This window comes from Thunnus albacares, chromosome 7 (genome assembly GCF_914725855.1).
Source record: "Thunnus albacares chromosome 7, fThuAlb1.1, whole genome shotgun sequence".
NCBI lineage: Eukaryota > Metazoa > Chordata > Actinopteri > Scombriformes > Scombridae > Thunnus > Thunnus albacares.
Window position 1 is genome coordinate 11,381,871 of NC_058112.1, and position 22,131 is coordinate 11,404,001.

The 22,131-nt window shown below is 39.7% G+C and overlaps 2 protein-coding genes across 4 annotated transcripts; one reads left to right on the top strand and one right to left on the bottom strand.

Moving 5' to 3' along the window:
* Window positions 1–6: 6 nt before the first annotated feature.
* Window positions 7–14,298, top strand: washc4 (WASH complex subunit 4). 2 transcript variants are annotated; one of them, XM_044356176.1, is made up of 33 exons: window positions 7–158; window positions 2,075–2,214; window positions 2,325–2,378; window positions 2,463–2,528; window positions 2,678–2,723; window positions 2,817–2,884; window positions 2,972–3,054; window positions 3,263–3,305; window positions 3,407–3,510; window positions 3,945–4,065; window positions 4,258–4,381; window positions 4,469–4,596; window positions 4,706–4,866; window positions 4,948–5,074; window positions 5,499–5,624; window positions 5,708–5,815; window positions 5,906–6,052; window positions 6,148–6,227; window positions 7,498–7,603; window positions 7,885–8,001; window positions 8,144–8,312; window positions 8,580–8,734; window positions 8,829–8,903; window positions 8,998–9,102; window positions 9,207–9,341; window positions 9,654–9,762; window positions 9,861–9,927; window positions 10,191–10,277; window positions 10,645–10,792; window positions 10,911–11,007; window positions 11,129–11,325; window positions 11,523–11,619; window positions 11,769–14,298. In XM_044356176.1, exons 1-33 carry the CDS (start codon window positions 98–100, stop codon window positions 11,828–11,830), a joined length of 3,513 nt encoding a protein of 1,170 aa, XP_044212111.1. In that variant the 5' UTR covers window positions 7–97; the 3' UTR covers window positions 11,831–14,298. The 2 variants fall into 2 exon arrangements, with proteins under 2 accessions (XP_044212111.1, XP_044212112.1); XM_044356177.1 differs by having other exon boundaries at window positions 11,772–14,298.
* On the bottom strand, window positions 14,019–22,053 carry cnot2 (CCR4-NOT transcription complex, subunit 2). Of its 2 annotated transcripts, none has more exons than XM_044356178.1 (15): window positions 21,950–22,053; window positions 20,673–20,801; window positions 20,498–20,570; window positions 20,109–20,256; window positions 19,769–19,951; window positions 19,497–19,576; window positions 18,775–18,900; window positions 18,410–18,534; window positions 18,162–18,279; window positions 17,643–17,799; window positions 15,868–15,929; window positions 15,211–15,260; window positions 15,017–15,117; window positions 14,684–14,828; window positions 14,019–14,578 (listed from the first exon to the last, which is right to left on the bottom strand). In XM_044356178.1, the coding sequence occupies exons 2-15, from the start codon at window positions 20,787–20,789 to the stop codon at window positions 14,492–14,494; spliced, it is 1,572 nt and encodes a 523-aa protein (XP_044212113.1). In that variant the 5' UTR covers window positions 20,790–20,801; window positions 21,950–22,053; the 3' UTR covers window positions 14,019–14,491. The 2 variants fall into 2 exon arrangements, with proteins under 2 accessions (XP_044212113.1, XP_044212114.1); XM_044356179.1 differs by lacking the exon at window positions 21,950–22,053 and adding an exon at window positions 21,494–21,880.
* Between the last annotated feature and the right edge of the window lie 78 nt (window positions 22,054–22,131).

Here is a 22,131-nt window from a genome sequence, read left to right on the forward strand (position 1 = left end):
GAGCACTAGCGACCATTCACAAAATCATAAGACCCATCATGGGACTATGTAGCCCCACTTTGTAACAGCAGTGTTTTGGGTCACCTATGCTGGCACTATGGCGGTAGAAACCATCGCACCAGACTGGGAGTTTGACCGTTTTGACGACGGTTCACAAAGTAAGTTCTGACCTGCAGAGACTTTAACACAGACGTGTTAAAGTTGATAACTACATTAGCTTACAGTGCTAGCAGGCGCTGCTAGCAAGATGTGTAGCCACGGGGCTCCGTGTATTTGCTGGAATGAAGCAACTCCTAGCTGTTTATTGCAAATAAACATTCACCTGTAGAGTTAACTCACGTACTGTGTACTTAAATTGAACAACCAGCTTACTCAGGCAAGTTAATGTAAAAGGTAAATTCATAAAATTAAGTGACAGAGACATTTTAGCCAACGCTGTTTATCATCATCCATCACATACAGCTGATCGGTTTGACAGGCTAACGACACTCCAGTAGTTGTACAGGCTACAACAGCACAAATAACGTTACATTAAGATTAACCTGCCAACAACAGTAACGTTTGAATTGGCTTATAGAATATAAATATTTAGTTAAGGGCCTTGAGTAGTTATTTAAAGGAATTTGACTCTGGTTTAATGGCTCTCATGTACTTTCACAAAGCAACAACACAACAATCTTCAGAAATATACACAAGTAATGACTATAAACAGGTGAAACCGTATCTGTGAACTATAAGCAGGATACAAATAGTGCAAAGAAGTGAAGAGTGCTGAGATAAATATTAAATGGTCAAAAAAGACTTTATATACTTACAGTGGTTATGTACAGTATTAACACCCTGTTCACTGTCTGCGGAAACACAAAGAGGGAACTTGATGCTAAAAAGACTGTAAATGTGGCAGATCATCCACTTGATATGACTAACAGACTTCTGCAACCTCATATAAGCTTCAGATACACTTTTAAATGCATTTTTGCACAAAATGACTGTGTGGACACACTGTGAATTTTGGCCCCCATCGCTTACATTGAAAGCACATTTGAAGGGGATCTGTTAATATCCAGTATAAACAGGATGAATGATTACAGCGAGGAAAACCTCTTTTAGTGTTCATATGAACACCTGACTGTTGTTTTAAGACAGACCTGAGAAATAATGAACCTGTCCTTTAACTCTCAAGCCAGCATCAGCCAGTGGAGGGTGGAAGTAGTCATCTGAATACTTTTTCCACCACTGATACTTCAAGTATATTCTGCTGATAATACTTCTGTACTTTTAGTATAATCAGAATGCAGGACCTTTACTTGCATGAAGTATTTGTCATTTTGTGTGGTAATTCTACATGATAACCACATTCAAAACAAATAACATCAAAATACTTAATTTCAAGTAAAACTGCTTCATTCAAAATTTCATATAAGTCTATCAAAAGAGAGTTAAATTATTATATATATAATTTTTTTGGATTATTACACATGCATTAATATGTAAGCAGCATTTTGTAGCTGTTTCAGGAGGGAAAAGCGGGGTTCATTTATTTTATATACTACTGGGTGTTGTGTTTGATGTGTGAGAACAGTACATCATATTTTGTAAGATAATCACATGTTTTGGAGAAAAAAAAATGATCTGAAAAGTAACTAGTACTCATAGCTGTCAAGTAGAACAATGTTTGCTTCGGACTTGTAGAATACAAATAGACAATAGGAGAAAATGAAGTCATCAAAATGTACTTCACTTCTAGTGAAGTACATTGTACTTAAAGGAATAGTTTCAACATTATGGAAAAAGGTTTTATTTTCCTTTCTTGCTGAGAGTTAGACAATGAGATTGACGCCACATGTCTCATTTCTGTTCCTTAAATATGAAGCTTCACCCAGCAGCTGCATTAGCATAGCACAGAGACAGAAAACAAAGGTCCAAAGGTTAACATAATCCACCTACCAGAAGATTCTTGGTTTCAATCTTTTCATCTAACTTGCGGCATGAACACGGATAAAATTTTTAAGTACAATACTTGAGTAAATGTTAGTTTCAACAATTGTCCTCAATCAAACCTTCCACCCTACAGAAATACACACAGAGGTTCAACTGAAGAACTACAGCAAATTTCTGGAGGAGTACACATCTCAGCTGAAGGGCATTGAGGAGGCTCTGGATGACTCTATTGGAGATGTGTGGGACTTCACTCTGGACCCCATCGCCCTGAAGGTATCACACTGAAAACCAGCCACTGTACATCAACCTGAAAAGACTGACATCAGCTTTACACAATTCAAACTTGTGTAATTTCCTTCCCAATCTGTTCTACCCTCTTTCAGCTTCTCCCATATGAGCAGTCTTCCTTATTGGAGTTAATTAAAACAGACAACAAGGTAAAGTTTTTAAGTCTTATATCCACAAAGTTTTGTTTTGTTTTGTTTTTTTGGATGATCACTGTTAATATGTCGGCTGTGCAGGTCCTGAACAAAGTCATTACAGTGTATGCTGCCCTCTGTAGTGAAGTGAAGAAGCTCAAGTATGAGGTAAGAATGGTCAACACTGCACTCTGGTTGGTTTTTGTTGTAGTGTTTTATCAAACAGCATCTCCCCACATGGATGTTTGTATCCTTTGTTAGTTATTTACCATAATATACGTATCCTGACTCTGTTTAATATTCATGTTCCCTTGCAGGCAGAAACCAAGTTCTATAATGGCTTATTGTACTATGGAGAGGGAGGTAATCAGTCAGCAATTACTATTTGCTTTTATCCTGAGTTTGTTTCCTGATAAAATGCTAAAAATAAGACCTGTGTGTGCATTTATGTTACAGTGTCTGACACCAGTGTTGTTGAAGGAGAGTCCCAGATTCAGATGGGCAGATTCATCTCCTTCCTACAGGTAGGCAACAAATAATCATAACAGTCACAACGTAATTTTATTTTAAGTTCAAAAACACTGATGTCTTCTCTCATTGTCTTTTAATAGGAACTGTCCTGTTTTGTATCAAGATGTTATGAAGTGGTCGTCAACATTATTCATCAGCTGGCTGCCCTCTACAACAGCAACAAGTAAGATCCATGAACAGAAGCCAGTAATGTTACACAGTGAATGCACTGTTCTTGTTGAATTGGTTTAAATGCCCACATTGTGCAACGATCCTGTTTGCAATTAATGTGAAGAGAAAACTACAATTTACAGACTGCAGATCTGGTTACTCAGGCAGTTGGTGTCAATGTAAAAACACTCTACTAAAGCATTTGTCATCTCATATCTTAGGGGTGCAGCAAAAATCATTGAGTCATCAGGTGTCCATTTCCAGGTGAGTTTTAACCTTTTGATGAGTTTTATTTATGGCCTCGGTCTCTATCCTCTATATTTCTAAACATTTCTCACCATGTTTGTTTTTCTCTCCCTCTGCAGATAGTGTATGAGCACCTCGGGGAGTTGTTAGTGGTGCTGCTCACACTTGATGAGATTATGGAAAATCACGGCACACTAAAAGATCACTGGAAGATGTATAAAAGGTGAGCACATGCTCACATACAAATGTTACAACCAGTCAGATGAAGGAAATGCTTAAGAAAAGCACATTTTTGTTACATTTGTCTTATCTGGATGACTAGTAAGTGACAAAAGTGACACAGCCTGGAAAAACTGTCAAATTTGTGATTAATAACTAAAAAATGTCTTTTTTATTGGAATAGCAAACAAAGCAAAACATTAATAATATGCATCCCAATTATTATATTTAGGTATTACATCTACTTAACTTAAACATATGTATATAAATTGGATCGAGAAAGATATTTTGTATTATTTTCTACCTGCATTTATACTTAATTTCCTCGCTTTAAGCAATATAATATGTGAAGTTTATGATCTGTTTTAACATACAACATGCTTTAATAGATAATCAATATAGTCTATTGTCTTCTGTAACTGCGTACTTCTGTCGTAGGTTATTGAAGTCTGTGCACCATAACCCTGGAAAATTTTCCATCCCTGAAGAGAAACTGAAACCATTTGAGAAGCTCCTGCTCAAGCTTGAGGGACAGCTGCTGGACGGCATGATACTGCAGGTAACTTTATTCAGGCCTTTATTATGTTGCAGTTTCTTCTCAGGTTGATGTAATGAGGCATTTGCCGTGAGTCTTTTTGCAAACAGAGATAAAGTTCTACAATTGTAAATGTGGCTTTTTAAGACTGAGTACTTGATTCTGTTCACATCCTCTGAGCACCAACAACTGATCATATCTGTGACTGTGTGACAGGCCTGTGTGGAGCAGAGATTCGATGATCCTGGGGAAGGAGTAGCTGTTGCCAAAAACAGTGCCTTCGCTGAGGAGTTTGCTTTCAACATACGCACCATATTCACCAATATTGAGTCCAAGATTGGTCAGTTTCTCTTCTGAGGATAGACTGACTTCACAACTGAACCCTCTGCTTCAACTTCAAAGTGATTTATGCCTTTGTGGTTTTCAGGTGAACCTTCAGAGATTGACCAGAGAGATAAATATGCTGGCGTCTGCGGTCTCTTTGTTCTTCACTTTCACATCTTCAGGAGCGTTGACAAAAAGTTCTACAAAGCACTGCTAGATGTCTGTAAAAAGGTAGTGTAATGTTCTTGGTTTGCCTCTCTCCTTCCTTATTTATTTCTAATTGATCTCAAGGGGCGTAAACATCTTTCTCATGTATGTTCATGTCTGGCCTTTCCTCCAGGTCCCAGCTGTCACTCTGACCGCTAACATTATCTGGTTTCCTGACACTTTCCTCATCGCTAAAGTCCCAGCTGCAGCCAAACTGATAGATAAGAAGAGTCTTCAGGGCATCAGAACGCAGAGAGACACCTACCTGCAGCAGAGAGCTCAGACGCTAACAAAGTCAGTGGGGTACCAAATCAGTCACAGATACTTTGAGTGAAGCAGATTTTTAGATTTGAGAATCTGATTGTTTCTCTTCAGGGATGTTCAGTCCTACTATGTGTTTGTGACTTCCTGGATGATGAAGATGGAGTCCATCTTGTCTAAGGAGCATAAAAGTGACAAGTTGGCAGAAGACCTTAACAGCAGGTGTAATGTGTTTGTACAGGTAAGAACTGACAGTGTTGTCCCCTAGTGAGGCTCAGCAGGCAGGACTACAGAGCAGACCAGCTCATCACATAGCCATAACATTTTTCCAGTACTTCCTTAAATCCAGGCGTAAAAGCACCAAAGATACATTAGGTTTACCCAGTCAACCTCAGAAAGTGATCAATATCTGCCAGATATGTGCGCACTGGGAAGCGTGTATCATGTTAAACAGCAATATACTTGCAGAAAGTGGATTGTCAGGATATCTTTGGTTTGAAAACATGTTTTAACTGTTAGTATAGTATTAGTATTGTTAGTATTGTCTTTAAATACTAACAGTTAAAACTTGTAAGGAAAGGAAGTGATGAGCAGATCAGTCTGTGCAAAGAGGTGAGAGCTTTCACTGACTTACAGCCCACTCTTGTGTTTTCTGTCCCTCAAAGGGTATCCTGTATGCATACAGCATCAGCACCATCATCAAGACCACCATGAACATGTACATGTCGATGCAGCGGCCCATGACCAAGACCTCCGTCAAAGCTCTGTGTCGACTGGTTGAATTGCTAAAGGTGTGTCTCCGTGCATATTACCAGTATCCATTTGAGTCTGTAAAGCTAATGAAGTACAACATGTGATGTGACTCTCCCCTCAGGCTGTGGAGCACACATTTCACAGGCGGTCCATGGTCGTGGCAGACTCCGTTTCTCACATCACTCAGCAGCTGCAGTCACAGGCCCTCAACGCCATCGGCATGGCCAAGGTACGCACAAATACACAAATAATAAATCACATTGTTTGAAGGGTCATCACTGTCTTCATCTTGCATGATTTGATGTTTCTCTTTCCATAGAAAAGGGTGATTTCTGACAAGAAGTACAGCGAGCAGCGGCTGGATGTGCTGTCATCTCTGGTGCTGGCAGAAAACGCTCTGAATGGACCCAGCACAAAGGAGCGACGCCTTGTGGTGTCTCTGGCTCTCTGTGTCGGCACTCAGCTGGTACGTTGGCAGGAGTCACTGGTTAATGTGATCCTGACTTTTTTTTTTTGTTTCCCTTTTTCATTTGACATTGACAATCTGTTGCTTTCTTCTAGAAAACTTTCAAAGATGAGGAGCTGCTTCCACTGCAGCTTGTGCTGAAGAAGCTGGATCTGATTAGTGAGCTGAGTGAGAGGTGGGGGACCTTGTGATCATGTTGAACAAAATTTCTTGTCATTGCATTATACAATACTTTTTTTTTTTTTGCTTCATCTGCCAAAGAGCTGAGAAAGTAATTAACCATCCAGGTGTAACTATATTAGCACTAGATTAGCCTCACAGTTTATAATGCCCCCGTTAAGTTTGTTTTAAATGGCTGATAATAGTGACAGCCTACAGTCTCTGCGTTATGTTGTGATGTTGATGGTGGACTAACGGCTGACAGTTACTAACGTCAGTTGACTCCAACGAAGACACACAGATGCTCCGATGTCGATTCAATGATGTCTGTTTATTGCTTACAAACACTTCGGGATCTGGGGGATACAAGCCCAGTCTGAGTAAAACTATTTAACATAAATAAAATCATAATCAAAGGAAACTTACAATACTAATAAATGATTTCTGTGACGAAGCTTAATAACCGTTAAATAACAAATTACAGGGCCAACGGTCTAACCCTGACCAGGATCAAAAACTCACTATATTACAGATTACAGAAACACACTATTGATACAGATGAATCAGTTCACATAGATAATCACTCTGAATGTCAATATAATTATAATTAGTAATAAAGTCTATCTCAGGTCAGCTATACATTATTATTTACAGGTTTCCATTTAATAGTCACACACTCATCTGGGGGATACAAGCCCGGTCTGACTTGTTCCCCCGGTGATGGGCTTTATAGCTGCATCGTTACCTTGGATACTATGTAGCCAAGTATTAAATATTAAATATAAGATAGCAGCATAAAATAATGAAAATAACACAAATATGTACACCTTACAACTATTAAATAAAGGTAAAATTACTGAAAAAAAAATTGTATTCTATATTGAAAGATTTTGCTATTAGACATAGTGACCATTTAAAGCACAATTAATGTATTTAATGTAACATGCAAGAGGCAGATGTTACACAGGCAGTGGAGAAAACTTCCAAAAGTTAAGATGCTACTCCTTGATGCTGAGCCAGTGTAACAGGCAGCTGTCAACATCTGGTGAAATAGAAAGTCAGTGATTTACTGTCTCAAAACATACACTGTAGTTGGCAGAGGCAGGGTTTGAGATAAGGTTCAAACACTTTATACAACCAGATCATTAAAAGGCTGGCATCTCAAACACCCACTCCTTACTTTGGCAGGTGATCGTCAAAGATTAAATTTATACAGCTCTCCGGCGATTTCTTTGACCTACTTAAAGATACTTTAAGATTAAGGATTATTTTCCTTTGCTCCTCAGGGTCAAGCTTCAGTGTGACTGCAGTTTCCTTTACTGGCATCGAGCTGTGTTTCCCATCTACCTAGATGATGTATACGACAACGCGGTGGACGCAGCACGACTACACGTAAGCAGAATGGCCCCCGATGTACATATTACATTCACTCTCTTCTTGAGACGACACAAGGAGAAAGCTCAAACTTTTGTCCTCAAGTATCACATAGTGGTTACAGTAGTAGGCAATTTAACACAAGCAGTGAGTGATTGCTGAATTTTCAAACACATGGAAGATCATTTATATAAGCTGTTGTCTCTTTGTTTTCATTGTTACTTCATTCTTCTGCTTGTGTTGATCGGCTGTTCCGATGTTCTGCAATCCTGGATGACACCTGTGATTGGTCGGAGCAGTATATGTTTAGTGCGCTGAGGGACAGTGTGCCATCCATGTTGTACGCCAAACACATGGAGTCATGTGACCAGCTACTGGAGAGCTACGACAAGGAGATTATGGATGTTTTCAACGAGGTGAGAAGTTTGTTTTTTGGGGTTTTTTGCACACATTTAACAAATGACTAGAGTCACAATCACATCTTCAGTCTCCTTGTTTCCAGTGCACATGTGCTTAACCTGTTTTATTTTCTGTATTTCTGGCATTTATCTCTTGTAGCACCTGCTGGACAAGCTGTGTAAGGAGATTGAGAAGGACCTGCGTCTCTCTGTCCATACTCACCTGAAGCTGGATGACAGGAACCCCTTCAAAGTTGGCATGAAGGACCTGGCCCACTTCTTCTCCCTCAGACCCATCCGATTCTTCAACCGTTTCATTCATATCAAAGGTGCTCAAAATACACACACACACATGTTATTTTCAGTACTGTTTCCCTGGGCCAAGGAACAACTCGGCAGTTTTTGTTTTGGATACAGGAGCTTTTTTAAGTTTTTCTCTCATCAAAAATAGATTTGGAACTACTGCCCTAACTTGAATGAATAAGTTACAATCGAAAGAGGTGTAAAGTATAATGCTGCCACCTGCTGAAAATGTGTAATCTGGTGTTCAGATGGTGTCACTAACATTTCTAATATGATTTCAAATGTCCTTATAGCCTATGTGACCCACTACCTGGATAAAACCTTCTACAACCTGACCACAGTAGCTCTGCACGACTGGGCCACCTACAGCGAGATGAGAAACCTCGCCACGCAGCGCTACGGACTTACGATGACAGAGGCGCACCTGCCCAGCCAGACCCTGGAGCAGGTCTGTGTGGTTGCACCTGACACATCATGATTAGAGGTTTTAATGATAGGTGATAAACAGTTGATTAACTGTATCTCCTGTGTGTTTTCATCAGGGTTTGGATGTTTTGGAGATCATGAGGAACATCCACGTTTTTGTCTCTCGCTACCTTTATAACCTCAACAACCAGGTAGCCTTAATGTTTATCTTCTCTCCATTAAACCGAGCAGCACTGTTGCTCGTGTATGTGTGCAGATTTTACTGAAATAATTGTTTTGTAACAGATCTTCATAGAGAAGGCAAGTAACAACAAGCACTTGAACACCATCAACATCCGTCACATCGCCAACTCCATCCGCACCCATGGCACAGGCATCATGAACACCACGGTGAGTTTACAGGAATGGCAACGGTGTGGTTTTTTTTTTTGTTTTTTTTTTGTGCGTCTCCATTGTTCACTTGAGTTCTTCTTTCTCCTTCCTGCTTTCATCAGGTGAATTTCACCTACCAGTTCCTGCGTAAGAAGTTTTACATCTTCAGTCAGTTTATGTACGACGAACACATCAAATCCAGACTCATCAAGGACATCCGCTTCTTCAGAGAAACAAAGGACCAGTCTGATCAGAAGGTTAGAAAATACTCTTTGTACATTATTTAATTTCATCAAACCAGTTACACAAACAAAGTGAAATGGACAGATGGTGAATTTTGCAGAAAATGTTTTAGTTTAGTTAACAGACACAGACAAACGAGGGCTTCTCTAGACTTTCTGTTCATGGAGCAGATTTTCCTGATTTAAGATTTAACAGATTCCGTCAGTTGACCAGTCTGTCTGTAATAACCCCCTGAAGTTCCTGTTTTAGAAACGGTGTTATTACTAAAACTACTTAGCTTTCTGTCAGCTATCATTCAGCTTAACTTGTCCATGTTTTTTTTGTAGTATCCATTTGAGCGAGCCGAGAAGTTTAACCGTGGCATCAGGAAACTGGGCATCACTCCTGATGGACAGAGCTACCTGGACCAGTTCAGACAGCTCATCAGCCAGATTGGTGAGAAAAACACATAAATCATGTTTCTCTGTGCTTTTTGTACAATCCAGGTGCAGGTAAATGTAAGCCAACACCATTTTTACCCCGTTTTCTTTCAGGTAATGCCATGGGTTACGTGCGTATGATCCGCTCTGGAGGCCTCCACTGTTGCAGCAGTGCTATCAGGTAAAAGAGAGAGTTGTTGTAGAGCGGCGTGTTATAGATTTTACTCCCTACGTTGTAAATTTAAGCTCTTATCTTCTTACGCTGAGTCTGGCTGAGAAAACATAACTGGATGCATCATTGAGATTTTCACCCCAAGTGTAAAGTTAGAATAAACTAAATAAATAAAAATGTAGGAATGTCCACCTCACTGTTGAATATGTGGTCACTGAAGTCCTTAATGTCGCATCTCATTAGTGTTTTTTTTTTTTTTTTGTCTTCTTCAGGTTTGTCCCAGACCTGGAGGATATAGTCAACTTTGAGGAGCTGGTGAAAGAGGAGGGACTGTCAGAAGAGACCCAGAGAGCTGCTAGGTACTGTAGGGCATCTGAAAACGCTGCACTTTATAACTCTAAAATATCACTTGCATGTCAGTCTTTGTCTAGCATGCCCTTATTTCTCAGTTTTCTGTAGATCACTGCATATTTCTTTAGTGTATATAGATTTAGGGTTATTTTAAATCCGATGTCAGCTCCAGTTGGTATGAAAGTCAGTTTTAGTCAAATATTTCTGTCGAGTAGACACAAACTACCATGCTTCAGTTGTGTCAAATAATGTTAAGATATTTTCAATGTATTTCTCTTTTTTACACCCACAGGGGGCACCACAGCTTGATAAAAGTAAATGAAACATCTCTTATTGTTTGCACAGTACTGCTTTAACATTGTCTGTCATTTCCAGTGTGCTGGATTCAGTGTTGGGAGATCTGACCAGCAACTCTGCCGAGGGGACGGAGTACTTCAAGATGCTGGTGGCAGTGTTTGCACCCGAGTTTCGCAGTGCAAAGAACATGCACCTGAGAAACTTCTACATGATTGTACCCCCTCTGGTCAGTGCCAACACGAATTCTGATATGTTTCTGTGTTATTACCTGTCACACTCTTTTCTCTTAATATTTGTTTGTGTTTACCTACCTTTTCTGCAATGTTTTTTTTTCTTTCTCTTAGACTGTGAATTTTGTGGAGCATTCCATCAGCTGTAAAGAGAAACTCAACAAGAAGAACAAAACTGGAGCTGCTTTTACAGATGATGGTTTTGCTATGGGCAAGTGGGCTTAAGTAATAAATTGCACATAACTGGATGCAGCGTGTACCGCGCAGCATTAACTAAATCTACACTTCTGCACCACTGCTTGGCTGTTGACTTACTCTCTCTTTCCTCTCAGGTGTTGCATACATTCTGAAGCTGCTGGACCAGTATCTGGAGTTTGACTCGCTGCACTGGTTCCAGGCTGTCAGAGATAAGTACAAGAAAGAGATGAACGCCGTGGTGAAGGAGCAAAATGTGCAGTCCGCCAGCCAGGATGAAAAGTTACTGCAAACTATGAACCTCACTCAGAAGAGGCTGGATGTCTACCTTCAGGTGCAGTCTCTGTTTTCAAGAGGATCTTGAGACTTTTTAGCCCATCCATCTATCCATTTTCATGTGATTCTTAATTATTGTGGGCTGTTGCCTTTTTTTTAAATAATGGATTCTATACGGAAGCAGATGAGTGTCGTAAGTGCCGTGGAGGATGTAGAATATTAACGATGAACGTTTTTGTCCTCCTTTCACCCCAGGAGTTTGAGCTGCTCCACTTCTCCTTAAGCAGCGCCCGGATCTTCTTCAGAGCGGACAAGACTGCAGCCGAGGAGACTCAGGAGAAGAAGGATAAAGGTAAGGCAGTGTTGTGATGATGAATTAGTCTTTAATTATGCAAATCCAAGGCTTTTTTGTACAGGATTTTTCATAGATAAAAATATCCTTCTGATAAATGAATGAGGAAGTCTGTGTGCAACTCACTTAAATGCCATTTTCTCCACCAGAAGAAGCTGCTAAAGGAGGTACCCCAGATGGCTCCACCCCCACTGATCCTGCCTCAAAGTGATGCTCACGTGTTGGATTGTCACTCTTGAGAATACTTTAAAATGAGTGAAGTAGACACCTGGATAGAAGATGAAGAGAAGATCTCAAGCAGCAGCTGCACGAAGACGTGCGTTTCGATGATAAAAAAAGACTGGAAACTGGATAAAACAGCAGACAAGGGAGGGAGAATGTAGGATTTTTATGTCAGCGATCATCTTCATCAGAGAAAGAATTTGTATTCAAAGTGCTACTGCAGGAAGTGTCTTTTTGTTTTGTTTCCATTCAATAGAAACATCGATTTAACATCCCCATGGCTTTCAATTTGTAGCATTTACGCAAGTGACTGCAATTTGAAAAGGTCAGTTGGCATAACGAGCGTAAGGTAAAAATGAATCCTTTCCTTTGCCACGCAGCCTTTTGATACTTTTACACTCAGTCTGGACAGACTGGATTATTTTTCTACAGTTTCTCAGCTGCATGTGTTCTCTGCTCATCAGGGTTCAATCTTTGACTAATTTGCATTTGTGTTTTGATTTCAGTGCTGCATTATTTCTTTGTTGGTGTTCAGTGTACTAATTGTGATAACATGATTGTTCACAGCCTTAAATGGCAGCTCTGTTCTTAATGCCTGTGTAGAGTAGCAGACTATTGAGGACTCTTGAGAATGTTTTCAATGTAAAATCATCATCTTGTGTGCCATATTTGTGTACTGCTAATTTGTTTCATTTTATACATTGTATAGGTGAAGGTGTATGTGCCTTTCTAAACCGTGGATGTGTGTTTCAGTAACATAATGAATTAATAGTACATCTAAACACACAATCCGGTGAGTGTTGCACAATACTGAAGAGTCATTATTTCTCTGCAGCACTGAAAGTATATCATTACAGTTTTAACATGCCTCTTGATTTTATATCTATCAACATGTGGTACATGTGATAATAAGGCCATAATTTGGTCAAAATTACATTCCATGAATTAACTTGCTTGAAGAAGTTCTGTAAAGTCTTTGAAGACTAATAAAACTTGCACTTTTAACTTAGAATTTAGTGTCTCTTAATCTTGAATATACTGAAAGCCTTCAAACTGAAAGTTAAATTATTGCAAGAAGTCAAAGCACATATTACAAGCTAATGTTTGTTGTGGATGTTTCCAGCTGTATATCAAGCAACCCCATAGAACTTGAGAACGTGTTCCTTTGCCAAATTCGTTCACCAAAAATAAACCTCACGGTTTAACTTCATGAGGGATCCCTGACTTTCACAAGAGCAATAAACAAGAGACACACGCACAGTGATTCAGGAAAGCCTTTTCTGCTTTAATACAAAGAAAAGAAGCTTTTTACTTCAGAAAATACAAGATTGGTCTGGATTTTTTTTCTCCACAAATTGTCTGTTTTCCTTTTCCTATGAAATGCTGCTGTTCACTGCTGTCCAAACAGCTTGAACTGAAATACATCCCTTTTTTTTGCCTTGGACTCCAAACTCAGGGGGATGACCTCATGTTTATTTGTTTTCAGGTTTTTTGTTGTTTTTTTGGCTGAGAATCAGGCCTTTCCTTAAATGACATTTTAATTTTGTTTTATTTTGATGTAAGTGCCCGCAGTGCCATGTGACACCCTGTCCAGCAGATCCAGAAATGTCCTCTTACGTCCACATATTGCATCCATGCTCACCTCATAAAAACGAGGTACAAGGCAGGGCAAAATTTCTTCCAAAATAGATGTCATATATATATATATATACATACATATATATATATATAGCAATCATATATACACATTCGTACATACATATACTAATTTATGTGATGCAAAGAAACAAAAAATGTACACATTTCTTACAAAATTGTAACAAAGACTGGAAAGTGTTTTGTTTGCTCTGGAGCAATGTTGTGTTGCTGTTTAACCTCTGTGAGGATTTGTCCACATTTGTGGAACCCAAAGTAGTCTCCCAGATTTGTGTCCATGTTCAACTGGCACAAAACTCACATATAGAGAGACAGACAGACAGAGGGGGGGAAACAGAGAATGAGACAGAAAACAGTTTGATGGTGCAAATACAGAAGTTTGAAAGAATCAATGTAAAAGGAAAAAAAAGGAGGGACGAAAAGGGATGCATGAGGAAAAGTTGCATGCACCCCCGGACCCGAAAGAAAAATAGGAAAAGGAAAAAAAAAATTCAGGGAGTGTTCACATAAAAAAGCACAAACAAATTTTGTGTTCTTTTATTACTAAATATAGTGCAACAATAAACATTGCATTTCTTTCACCCTTTCACTTGCGTCTGAGGATGTTAACTCCCCGCCTTTTTTCTGTTCTTAACACTTGTAAATATGAGGCATAACCTTGTTCTGTCACTGTCCTGTGCCACAAGGTCAGTCCTCCTTTCAGGGAGAAAACAGGCTTCAGACTCAGAGACGTAAACATAACACAGACCCTGCTGGAAACAAGACAAAAAAAAAAACCAGGAGGAACATGAAGAATAAAAACAGAACAAGTGTTGGTGTTTTGGGCAGCATGTAATTTTAGAAAGGCAGGGCAGTTTTGATGGTGGCGACGACCCCCCGCAGTCAAATAGCCAAATCCTCGAGGAATAAAAACCAAGCTGTGTGAACCACAGCACACTCCCTGGACAACAGCGTCGTGTGCAGGAACAGCTGTGGCCTTTGGACTGGTCGGGCCTTAGAAGGCCTGCTGGGCTGGGTTGTAGTTGAACGTTGTTGGCACGTGAGGCCTCTCTTCCAGCTTATCATACTCCAGATGAAACTCCTAAGAGATGCAGACACAATTTTAACACGACAGGAAACAAACTAATCCACAACAAATCATATCTTAAGATGCCATCTCGTTTGATAAATAAAGTAGAACTCTTACCTTGGCTACTTTCCTCCAGTTAAGACAATCAAAAAAGTAGTAGGTTCCCCTCTCATAGGTGTTGGTCTTCAGTGAAGGCTCCATGCCAGGCGCCCTTGTGATCCAAACCCGCTCCTCTTTGTGGTACCGCCAGTCCCGGTTAAAGCTGGAGAGAGTTATGAAAGAGGAATAAGAAAAAAAAAAAACTGAGCCTGTGACCATCACTTAATTTTTTTTAACATCAATCACAGCCTGACACACACTTGCTATTAGCTACAATGGCTATACGTAGAATTTTAAATCGAACAGATCATGTTTCTGCAGTAATCACCGTTCAAAAGGTCAACTACTCACAGCTCTACTGCTGCCAGAAGCTGTAGCAAGTCTCCACCATTCATGTAGTACAGGTAGAACAACAGGTCTTCGCCGTATCGCGCCAGTTTAATTGCAGCCAGCTAAAGTAGTAGAGAGAGTAAAGTTGGCACCCACATGTACTACTTGAGGAGTGCAACCATTTATTTTGGCACCGTTCTCAAGCTCATAATTACCTTGTCCCTTATGTGGATGTTGGTTAAGTACTCCGATGGAACATGGAAGTCTGAAAAATAAGAGAGAAATTACCATCAGCAGCTCTCCAACGGTAACTATAACATGTAATATTACTGTTTCTAAGAAAATGTCAAATTTAAAAGACTTTTCTAAAAATTTGCTGTCAAGCAAATCGAAATTTGAAGACGTGTACTATTTTACACTGTAAAAACAGACATTTTTCAAGCAATATACAAACTATTCTCTGGTTCCAGCCTCTCAAATGTGACGATCTGCAGTTTTTTTATGTCTCATGTGACAGCAGATTGAATATCTTGACATGTAACACAGGCCATGGGCCTGAAAACACTATACTTCAGAAGGTCATATAGCCAAACAAAACTCATGGTCGTAACTGTTATCAAAGAAAATATGTAAAATTATTCTGCAATATTTGAGTTTTTGATCAGTGTGCAGCTTGATAAGGAGTCATCCACACGTTCTTCACAAGCCCTTTAACTCCATGTACCTCCGTTCTGTCTTCAGACTGGCTCTGACTCTGCCAAATCTTAAAAGCTAATCAGGTCAGCCAAATCAAAACCTACAAGTCATTACTAAACTCAGGTAATTAAAGATTAAAGTCTTCCTCCCACACATACTTCAAGTTAATATCTTACCAATGTCTTGCGGTCGACAAGGTGCTGAAGCCCAGGGAGAGGCGAACTTGGGGTACAGATTTCTGTCAGGAGAGGAAGTCGCCACTATTAATATCAACAGCACAACATTTGCTCGACACACAACAATTCAAGCCAATGCAATGATCTATTAAATGCAGTCAACAAGAAGGAAACCTCACAAGTGAAGTGGTATTTCTGAGTAGGACAATCAAACTGGCTGTACTGCATATTTAAGTATTTAAGTAAAATCATGAACCTGTAACTAAAGAAGCTATTTTAGAAACCAGTTGAGGCAGATCTGCTTTGTAGTGCTACACCAGCATGGAGGGGGAATATTGTCATCAAGTGTGTAACTGTTTAGTTTAGTTTATTGGCTAGAAGTTGTGTTGGTGTGAAACTTAAATAAATAAAATAAATATTTTTGCATTTTGGGTATTTTCCATATTATTTGTCACTGATAGTTGCAATATTGTGGGCAGTACCTGTTTTTGTGGTGTAAAAAGAAAAGAAATGAGGAAAATCTAACAGATACCTTAAGTGAAATAATTTCCTTCAGCTAATCAGTAACAACGACAATAACTGAAGTAATTATCTTCGGTCCCTCTAAGTCCACAAGTCATCTCGCCAGTAAGCTAGGCCACCTCACCACATATGTGAAGTAACAATGCTAAAAAAAATAATGTTATCTTTCTGTTGTTAAAATAATTTCTATTTCCAAACACAAGCCAGTGCTGTCTTTCCATGATATGGAAAAAGTAATTCATGCCTTCATCACATCATGACTGGACTATTGCAATTCCCTTTATTTAGGCCTTCCCCAGTCTTCATTAACTCGTCTACAGATGGTCCAAATTGCAGCTGCAAGGATGTTGACTGGTACTAAAAAGTGCAAGCACATCAGCCCAGTCTTAGCCTCTCTTCACTGGCTCACTGAGCTCAAATTTAAGACCTTGCTGATTGCTTTCAAGGCTCTTAATTATCAGGCCCAATCTTATATCACAGACCTAGGTCTCTTAGATCCGACAACAAATCTCTCGTTTGTCTTACAGTCACAAATAAAAGATGACAGAGCCTTTGCAGGTGCTGCTCCACGACTGTGGAACCAGTTGCTATTAGATATTAGATGTGCTCCCTCCATCTGTTTTTAAATCTAAGCTAAAGACACATTCTTATTCACGGGCCTTTTTGGCCCACTAATCTTTCAATCTGTTTATAATTCTGTATTTGTCCTTTGTTGTTTATTGTTGTCATTGGTATGTTTCTCTTTGTGTTTTTATACTTTTTACTTTATATTTTAATGTCCTTCTAGACAGCACTTTGGTCAGCTTAAGCTGTGTTTAAATGTGCTATAAACTTTACTTAACAAATTTGGACCTGCAGTATGATTGTTTGGCTTCAAAACACTTGGATTAAACTGCTAAAGATGTCTCCAGTTAATTTGTCATATGCCTTTGTAACTTCAGAGAGACAAAAATGCAACTATCCAGTTTAAAAATGGCATGCCAGTAAAAAGGAGGGCTAAGTTGTCCTTAGTTTAACTAAAATTCATTCAGTGAGAAGTTGTGACCATTTGTGCCCACATGTTTTATATTTCATGTAACATTATTTGAATGACTACTTATTAGCGTTTAACAAAGCTAATGATTAATCAATTTATTTGTCATATTTTTGTTGAATGACTGCAGCTTAAACCTACCACTTGATAAAACTCTGGTGACGATTTTGGCCGTTATTTATCCTAAAACACTGTATTTCTGGTAGAACAGCTGTCTTACTCTGGTGAGTTTAAGTTGAGTCCCAGTGTCGTGAGGTCACTTCCTAGCGCCAGATGGACCATCCCCGGATCAGTCTCTGCTGCCCGGATAAACGTCAGGAGGCCAATCATGCCGAATTGGTCTGTCACCATTCCTGAGGGAATGTTCGTCACCCGGCCTGCAGCAGCAGCATAATACAGAGTTCAACAACCCGCTGAAACTGGGCCGTGATCTACAGTAAATACTTACTGTCAATACATTACCTCCATATTTCTAAACCACACTTTGTGCACGCATTGGAGAGCAAACCAAGCCAATTATTTTTTTAAACAAGTGATGGTCACAGCCAGACTAATGGAAAGATGATGATGGTCTGTAGCATACTGAACATTTTCTTTTGGTTTCCTCACTGTAGCCTATCCAATAATTATCTAACCCAAAATGCAGGGTAGAGAGCCCAACTGCCTCACCCAATGTTGTGCGATTAAGAAGGGATGTCTCAGTGGAAGTGGAGCGATACGATTGGCTGAGAGGTCTCACCATCGGGCAACACCTGGATCCCTTTCTTCTGGTTGTTGTTCTGTGCTGAGGCCGTCTTGTCTCCGGGGAACTTGGGCCCATCTGCATTGGATGTGCTCTTGCTTGTGGAGTTCAAGTTCTAAAGAAAACAAAGAAAAAATGTTTTAAACACAGAAAAACAAATTTGTCTTTACTGTGTAACCCTGACACACATAAACAAGCATCCTGCCAGATTGTGGTGCAGAGCCATCAGTGGCTCACACACTTACAGTTTTGCTGTCATCGTTGTTCAACGTAGGGTCCTTATAGTTTGGGCCAGGCAGTGCAGGGAAGTCCTCATTGTGGATTGAGAAATCCTGTGTCTGTTCAGTAGATGGCTTCGTCACCATGCCAACTTGATGATGATGAATACAATAAAGTTTAGATTTTATAAAAGGTGGAATAAGCAATACAACACTACAAAAATCGTATCATCACAAATTCTTGTTTCTATGGACTTAGATGTGCATTGAAACATATCCTTCACTCGTATCAAGACTCTAATCAAGAAGCTGATTTCCTTTCCTGTGGGAACCTACTGCCTATGGCTTAATGTGTGTAAAAATAAGACACTTTCTGCAGCCTAATGGCCTACCATAAGGAGCCCTTCCAGCCAGTGGGTTGAGCACCGGTGTTGGGTTTCCAGTCCCTTCTCTCCGACTCCTGTCTGCTAATGCAGGGAAGTCTGACAGATCCAGTCCCGTTACATTTTCACTCCCATCTGCAGTAATAGGAAGGTTAAGAACTTCTAACATGTAATGTCACCTTAAAAACGCCATTCATCTGTGTAATGTGGCAAATATTCAATTCATAAGGAAACCTTTCTGCACTGCATATTAATCAATTAACAGTCCCCTCAGTAACAATAGCTATTGTCTGTTTCAGCAATCAAAGAAACTTTATACAATGTTACCCTTACCCTTTTTCCAGGAATGAAGATTTTACTTCCCCCCAAAAAGGGGATTTTTCAAAAGCTTGGTTTGAATTCATTCTCACTGACTAAATGTCACCATGCATACAAAAGTGGTTTTGCTTCCTGCATCAAGACGCCTGTTTACAGCATTTGTAAACAAGGTTGTTTTATCATGAGGACAACTCAGGATATGCTTTTGATAATAGAAAATGAAGAGAAAAATGGTAATGGTATCCCTCAAAATAGTTAAACTAATAATTCAGTTTTGTGAAGCCAGTGGTGTTTTTACAGTGATTTTTGTTTTATTTATCTTTTTTAACATCAGACTTCAGCCCAGATGTGTTTGTTTACAGAAAACCTAAATAATAACCCAAAATAACGATACTTCAGTTAAACTCACTAACCTGTGCCATTGAAGATGTTGCTTGATATTGAGTTGTTCATCCCAAAAGCCTGATTGCGGTTCATTCCAAATCCTGACATGCTGCAGAGAAAGAGAAAGAAAACAAATATTAAGGCACACATTTACTTTCTTTAAAATGAAAAAAACCTAAAGGTTTTATATTTTATATCAGGAAACCATAGCAGACACAAAGGATGGGCAGATATCTACAAGAATATATTACACGTGTCAGCAGGAGCCGACGTATGTGTTATACTATCTAGACCCATATACCTGTTTATGGTGAAGGGCTGGCGTGCTGGTTGCTGTTTGGGCATACAGATGATACTGGGCGAGCTGCGGTTGGGGCTGCCCAGCCCCGAGCTGCCCATACTGTTGGTCCTGCCGCTCATACCAATGCCTTGACCGACCTGAGAGTGGTTCAGCATGTTTCTTGTGTTCATCGGCAAGGTCCCCCTGTTGAAACATGATCAGTTCTGATTTAGTGCATTCATTTTTTTTGCTCATTTCATGTCAACTACCATCTTTATTTGCAGGTCTAATTTACTGTTATAAACCAGACAAGTGTGTGTCTGCAAACAGACAAAAAAGCAAGAAACACCTTCATACACACCTGCTTGGTGATGGAGGGGTATGGAGGGACATGGTGGGGACCCCTGTTGTGGGGGTGATATGACTTGGTAGCTGGGTGCCTTGTGTTAAATTTCGGTTTAACTGAGGTGTATTGTTACCCATGCCCCTTACCGAAAAGCCGAGTGCACCTGCAGAGAGACAAAGAAGAAAAACAAATACTGTCAGACAACCCAGAGAAGATTCTTCTGCAAAATGTCTCACATTCAAATTTTCAGTAACTCTGGTTTTATTTGACAGAGTTGCCCTAAATAACAGTTAAACTAAGTTAGACTACACTCATGCTCACACTATCCAAACGTAACATTTCTTCCCAGTATGCTACATACTGTGAAGAAAACTGTTGTGTGTGGAGGACTATGTAACACTCACTTTGTGGACCGTACAAACTTGCACCGAGCTGCGACAGCTGACCTGATGATGATGGTGAAGGAGAAGACAGCATCTGAAGGGAAACATTTTAGAACACATAAGACAACAAGAAAATGTCTCCTCTTTATGTTAATTTCAGGAATGAAAGGTTTGTAGACACAGGAACAAAACTCACATCTTTGTCCGACCGATGTGGGAACATCGACGGCTGGTTGTAGTACATGCTTTCATCAGTAAAGTCGTTATCGACTACCTCGACAAACTCTACAAATTTCTTTCTAGCACCAAACATGCCTTTCGTCACCTGCAGAGAGAGAGCAGAGATGCTGTTAAAGAAATGTGGATGTCAATAGAACAGCAAAGGCAACAAATGATGCAAGGAGATGAAGAACCGGAGACAAATACAACTTTACACTGACCATCACATTTCTCATATAAACACTGTTGTTCCCATTAAATTTCCTCTTATGTAGTTAAATAGAAATTAAATAAATTATATTTCATAAATTGAATATATTTCTAATATCTGACAGCATCACATACAATCTGCAGCAGGTTGTTCCAGCACTTCACTGACACAACATAACAATATTTAATATAGTAATACATTTAATTTATACAGCACTTTTCATTCATAGTGAAACTCTACAGTATGAATAAAGCAGAACACACAACATAAATAAATTTAAGAGTTAAGATGAAAAAGCCTGAATGGAAATATTTAAACACAAGACTGCATTATTTGTGAGTGCACCTTTAAACCAGTTGTAAAATGATGGGTGCATCATAAATTCACACTGAGGTTATTCAGTGTGACATATTTGGCATCTTGGGGTGTTCAAGTAAAGTTTTGAACTGTTCTGCAAACAGGATGAAAAAGTTGAACAACCATAACAAATAAACTAATGATCTTTACAGATAAAGAATAAATCAGCTGACAGCAGAGCTGAGTGTTGACTTGCTTGTTAAACTTGTATGAGTGCTAGTATGTGTTACCTTGTGTGTCTCTGTTCAGCAAAATAACAGCAGCAGTGCTAACAGGCTGCTGTGGCTAACGTTAGCAGGCTAGGTGCCTGTAATCACTCTGCGTTAGCTTAGCTAGCTTCACGACAGCTAAGCTAACAGGGAGCAAAGTACCACAGCATTCTCAAATCTTTTCAGCTCCAAAATACCCCGACGTGGCTACCAAACAGCAGCCACTATCAAACAGTAAATTGGGCCGTCTCTGCCTCCATATATCCACAGTCAGCTGTCCCGTTTTCTCGGCTCAGTTTACGCTCCGTTTGCAGCAGCAGCAGCAGCAGTCAGGAGCGACAATCTGCTGGAGCTAAAGGCTACAGACCCGCTCCGTGTCGAAACGAAGGGAAACAGCGAGGCAAATAGCTCATGCTGAAGAGTTAATAGTGTACCGAGCCGCTTTAATGAGACGAGAAATACGTTAAATACCCTCACCGCATCAATTTCCCTTCTCTTCGTTAGATCCAAGATGGCTGTGTGTATTCTCAATCGAAAGAGGGATAGCCTTTACCCTCTGACCTTACAACCTGCTTACCACTTCCGTACACAAAACTGGCTGATAAAAGTGTGCTCCATCATTTCCACTGGGTGCTGAACAGTCCACAAGAACACAGCAA

Coding starts and splice junctions, on each gene's coding strand:
- cnot2 (XM_044356178.1), bottom strand. CDS start 20,789: ATGTTTGGTGCTAGAAAGAAATTTGTAGAGTTTGTCGAGGTAGTCGAT. Junction 20,571..20,672: donor CACATCGGTCGGACAAAGAT/GTGAGTTTTGTT, acceptor GTTTCCCTTCAG/ATGCTGTCTTCTCCTTCACC. Junction 18,535..18,774: donor GGCTGGAAGGGCTCCTTATG/GTAGGCCATTAG, acceptor ATCATCATCAAG/TTGGCATGGTGACGAAGCCA.
- washc4 (XM_044356176.1), top strand. CDS start 98: ATGGCGGTAGAAACCATCGCACCAGACTGGGAGTTTGACCGTTTTGAC. Junction 3,055..3,262: donor GCCCTCTACAACAGCAACAA/GTAAGATCCATG, acceptor CTCATATCTTAG/GGGTGCAGCAAAAATCATTG. Junction 11,620..11,768: donor TCAGGAGAAGAAGGATAAAG/GTAAGGCAGTGT, acceptor TTTCTCCACCAG/AAGAAGCTGCTAAAGGAGGT.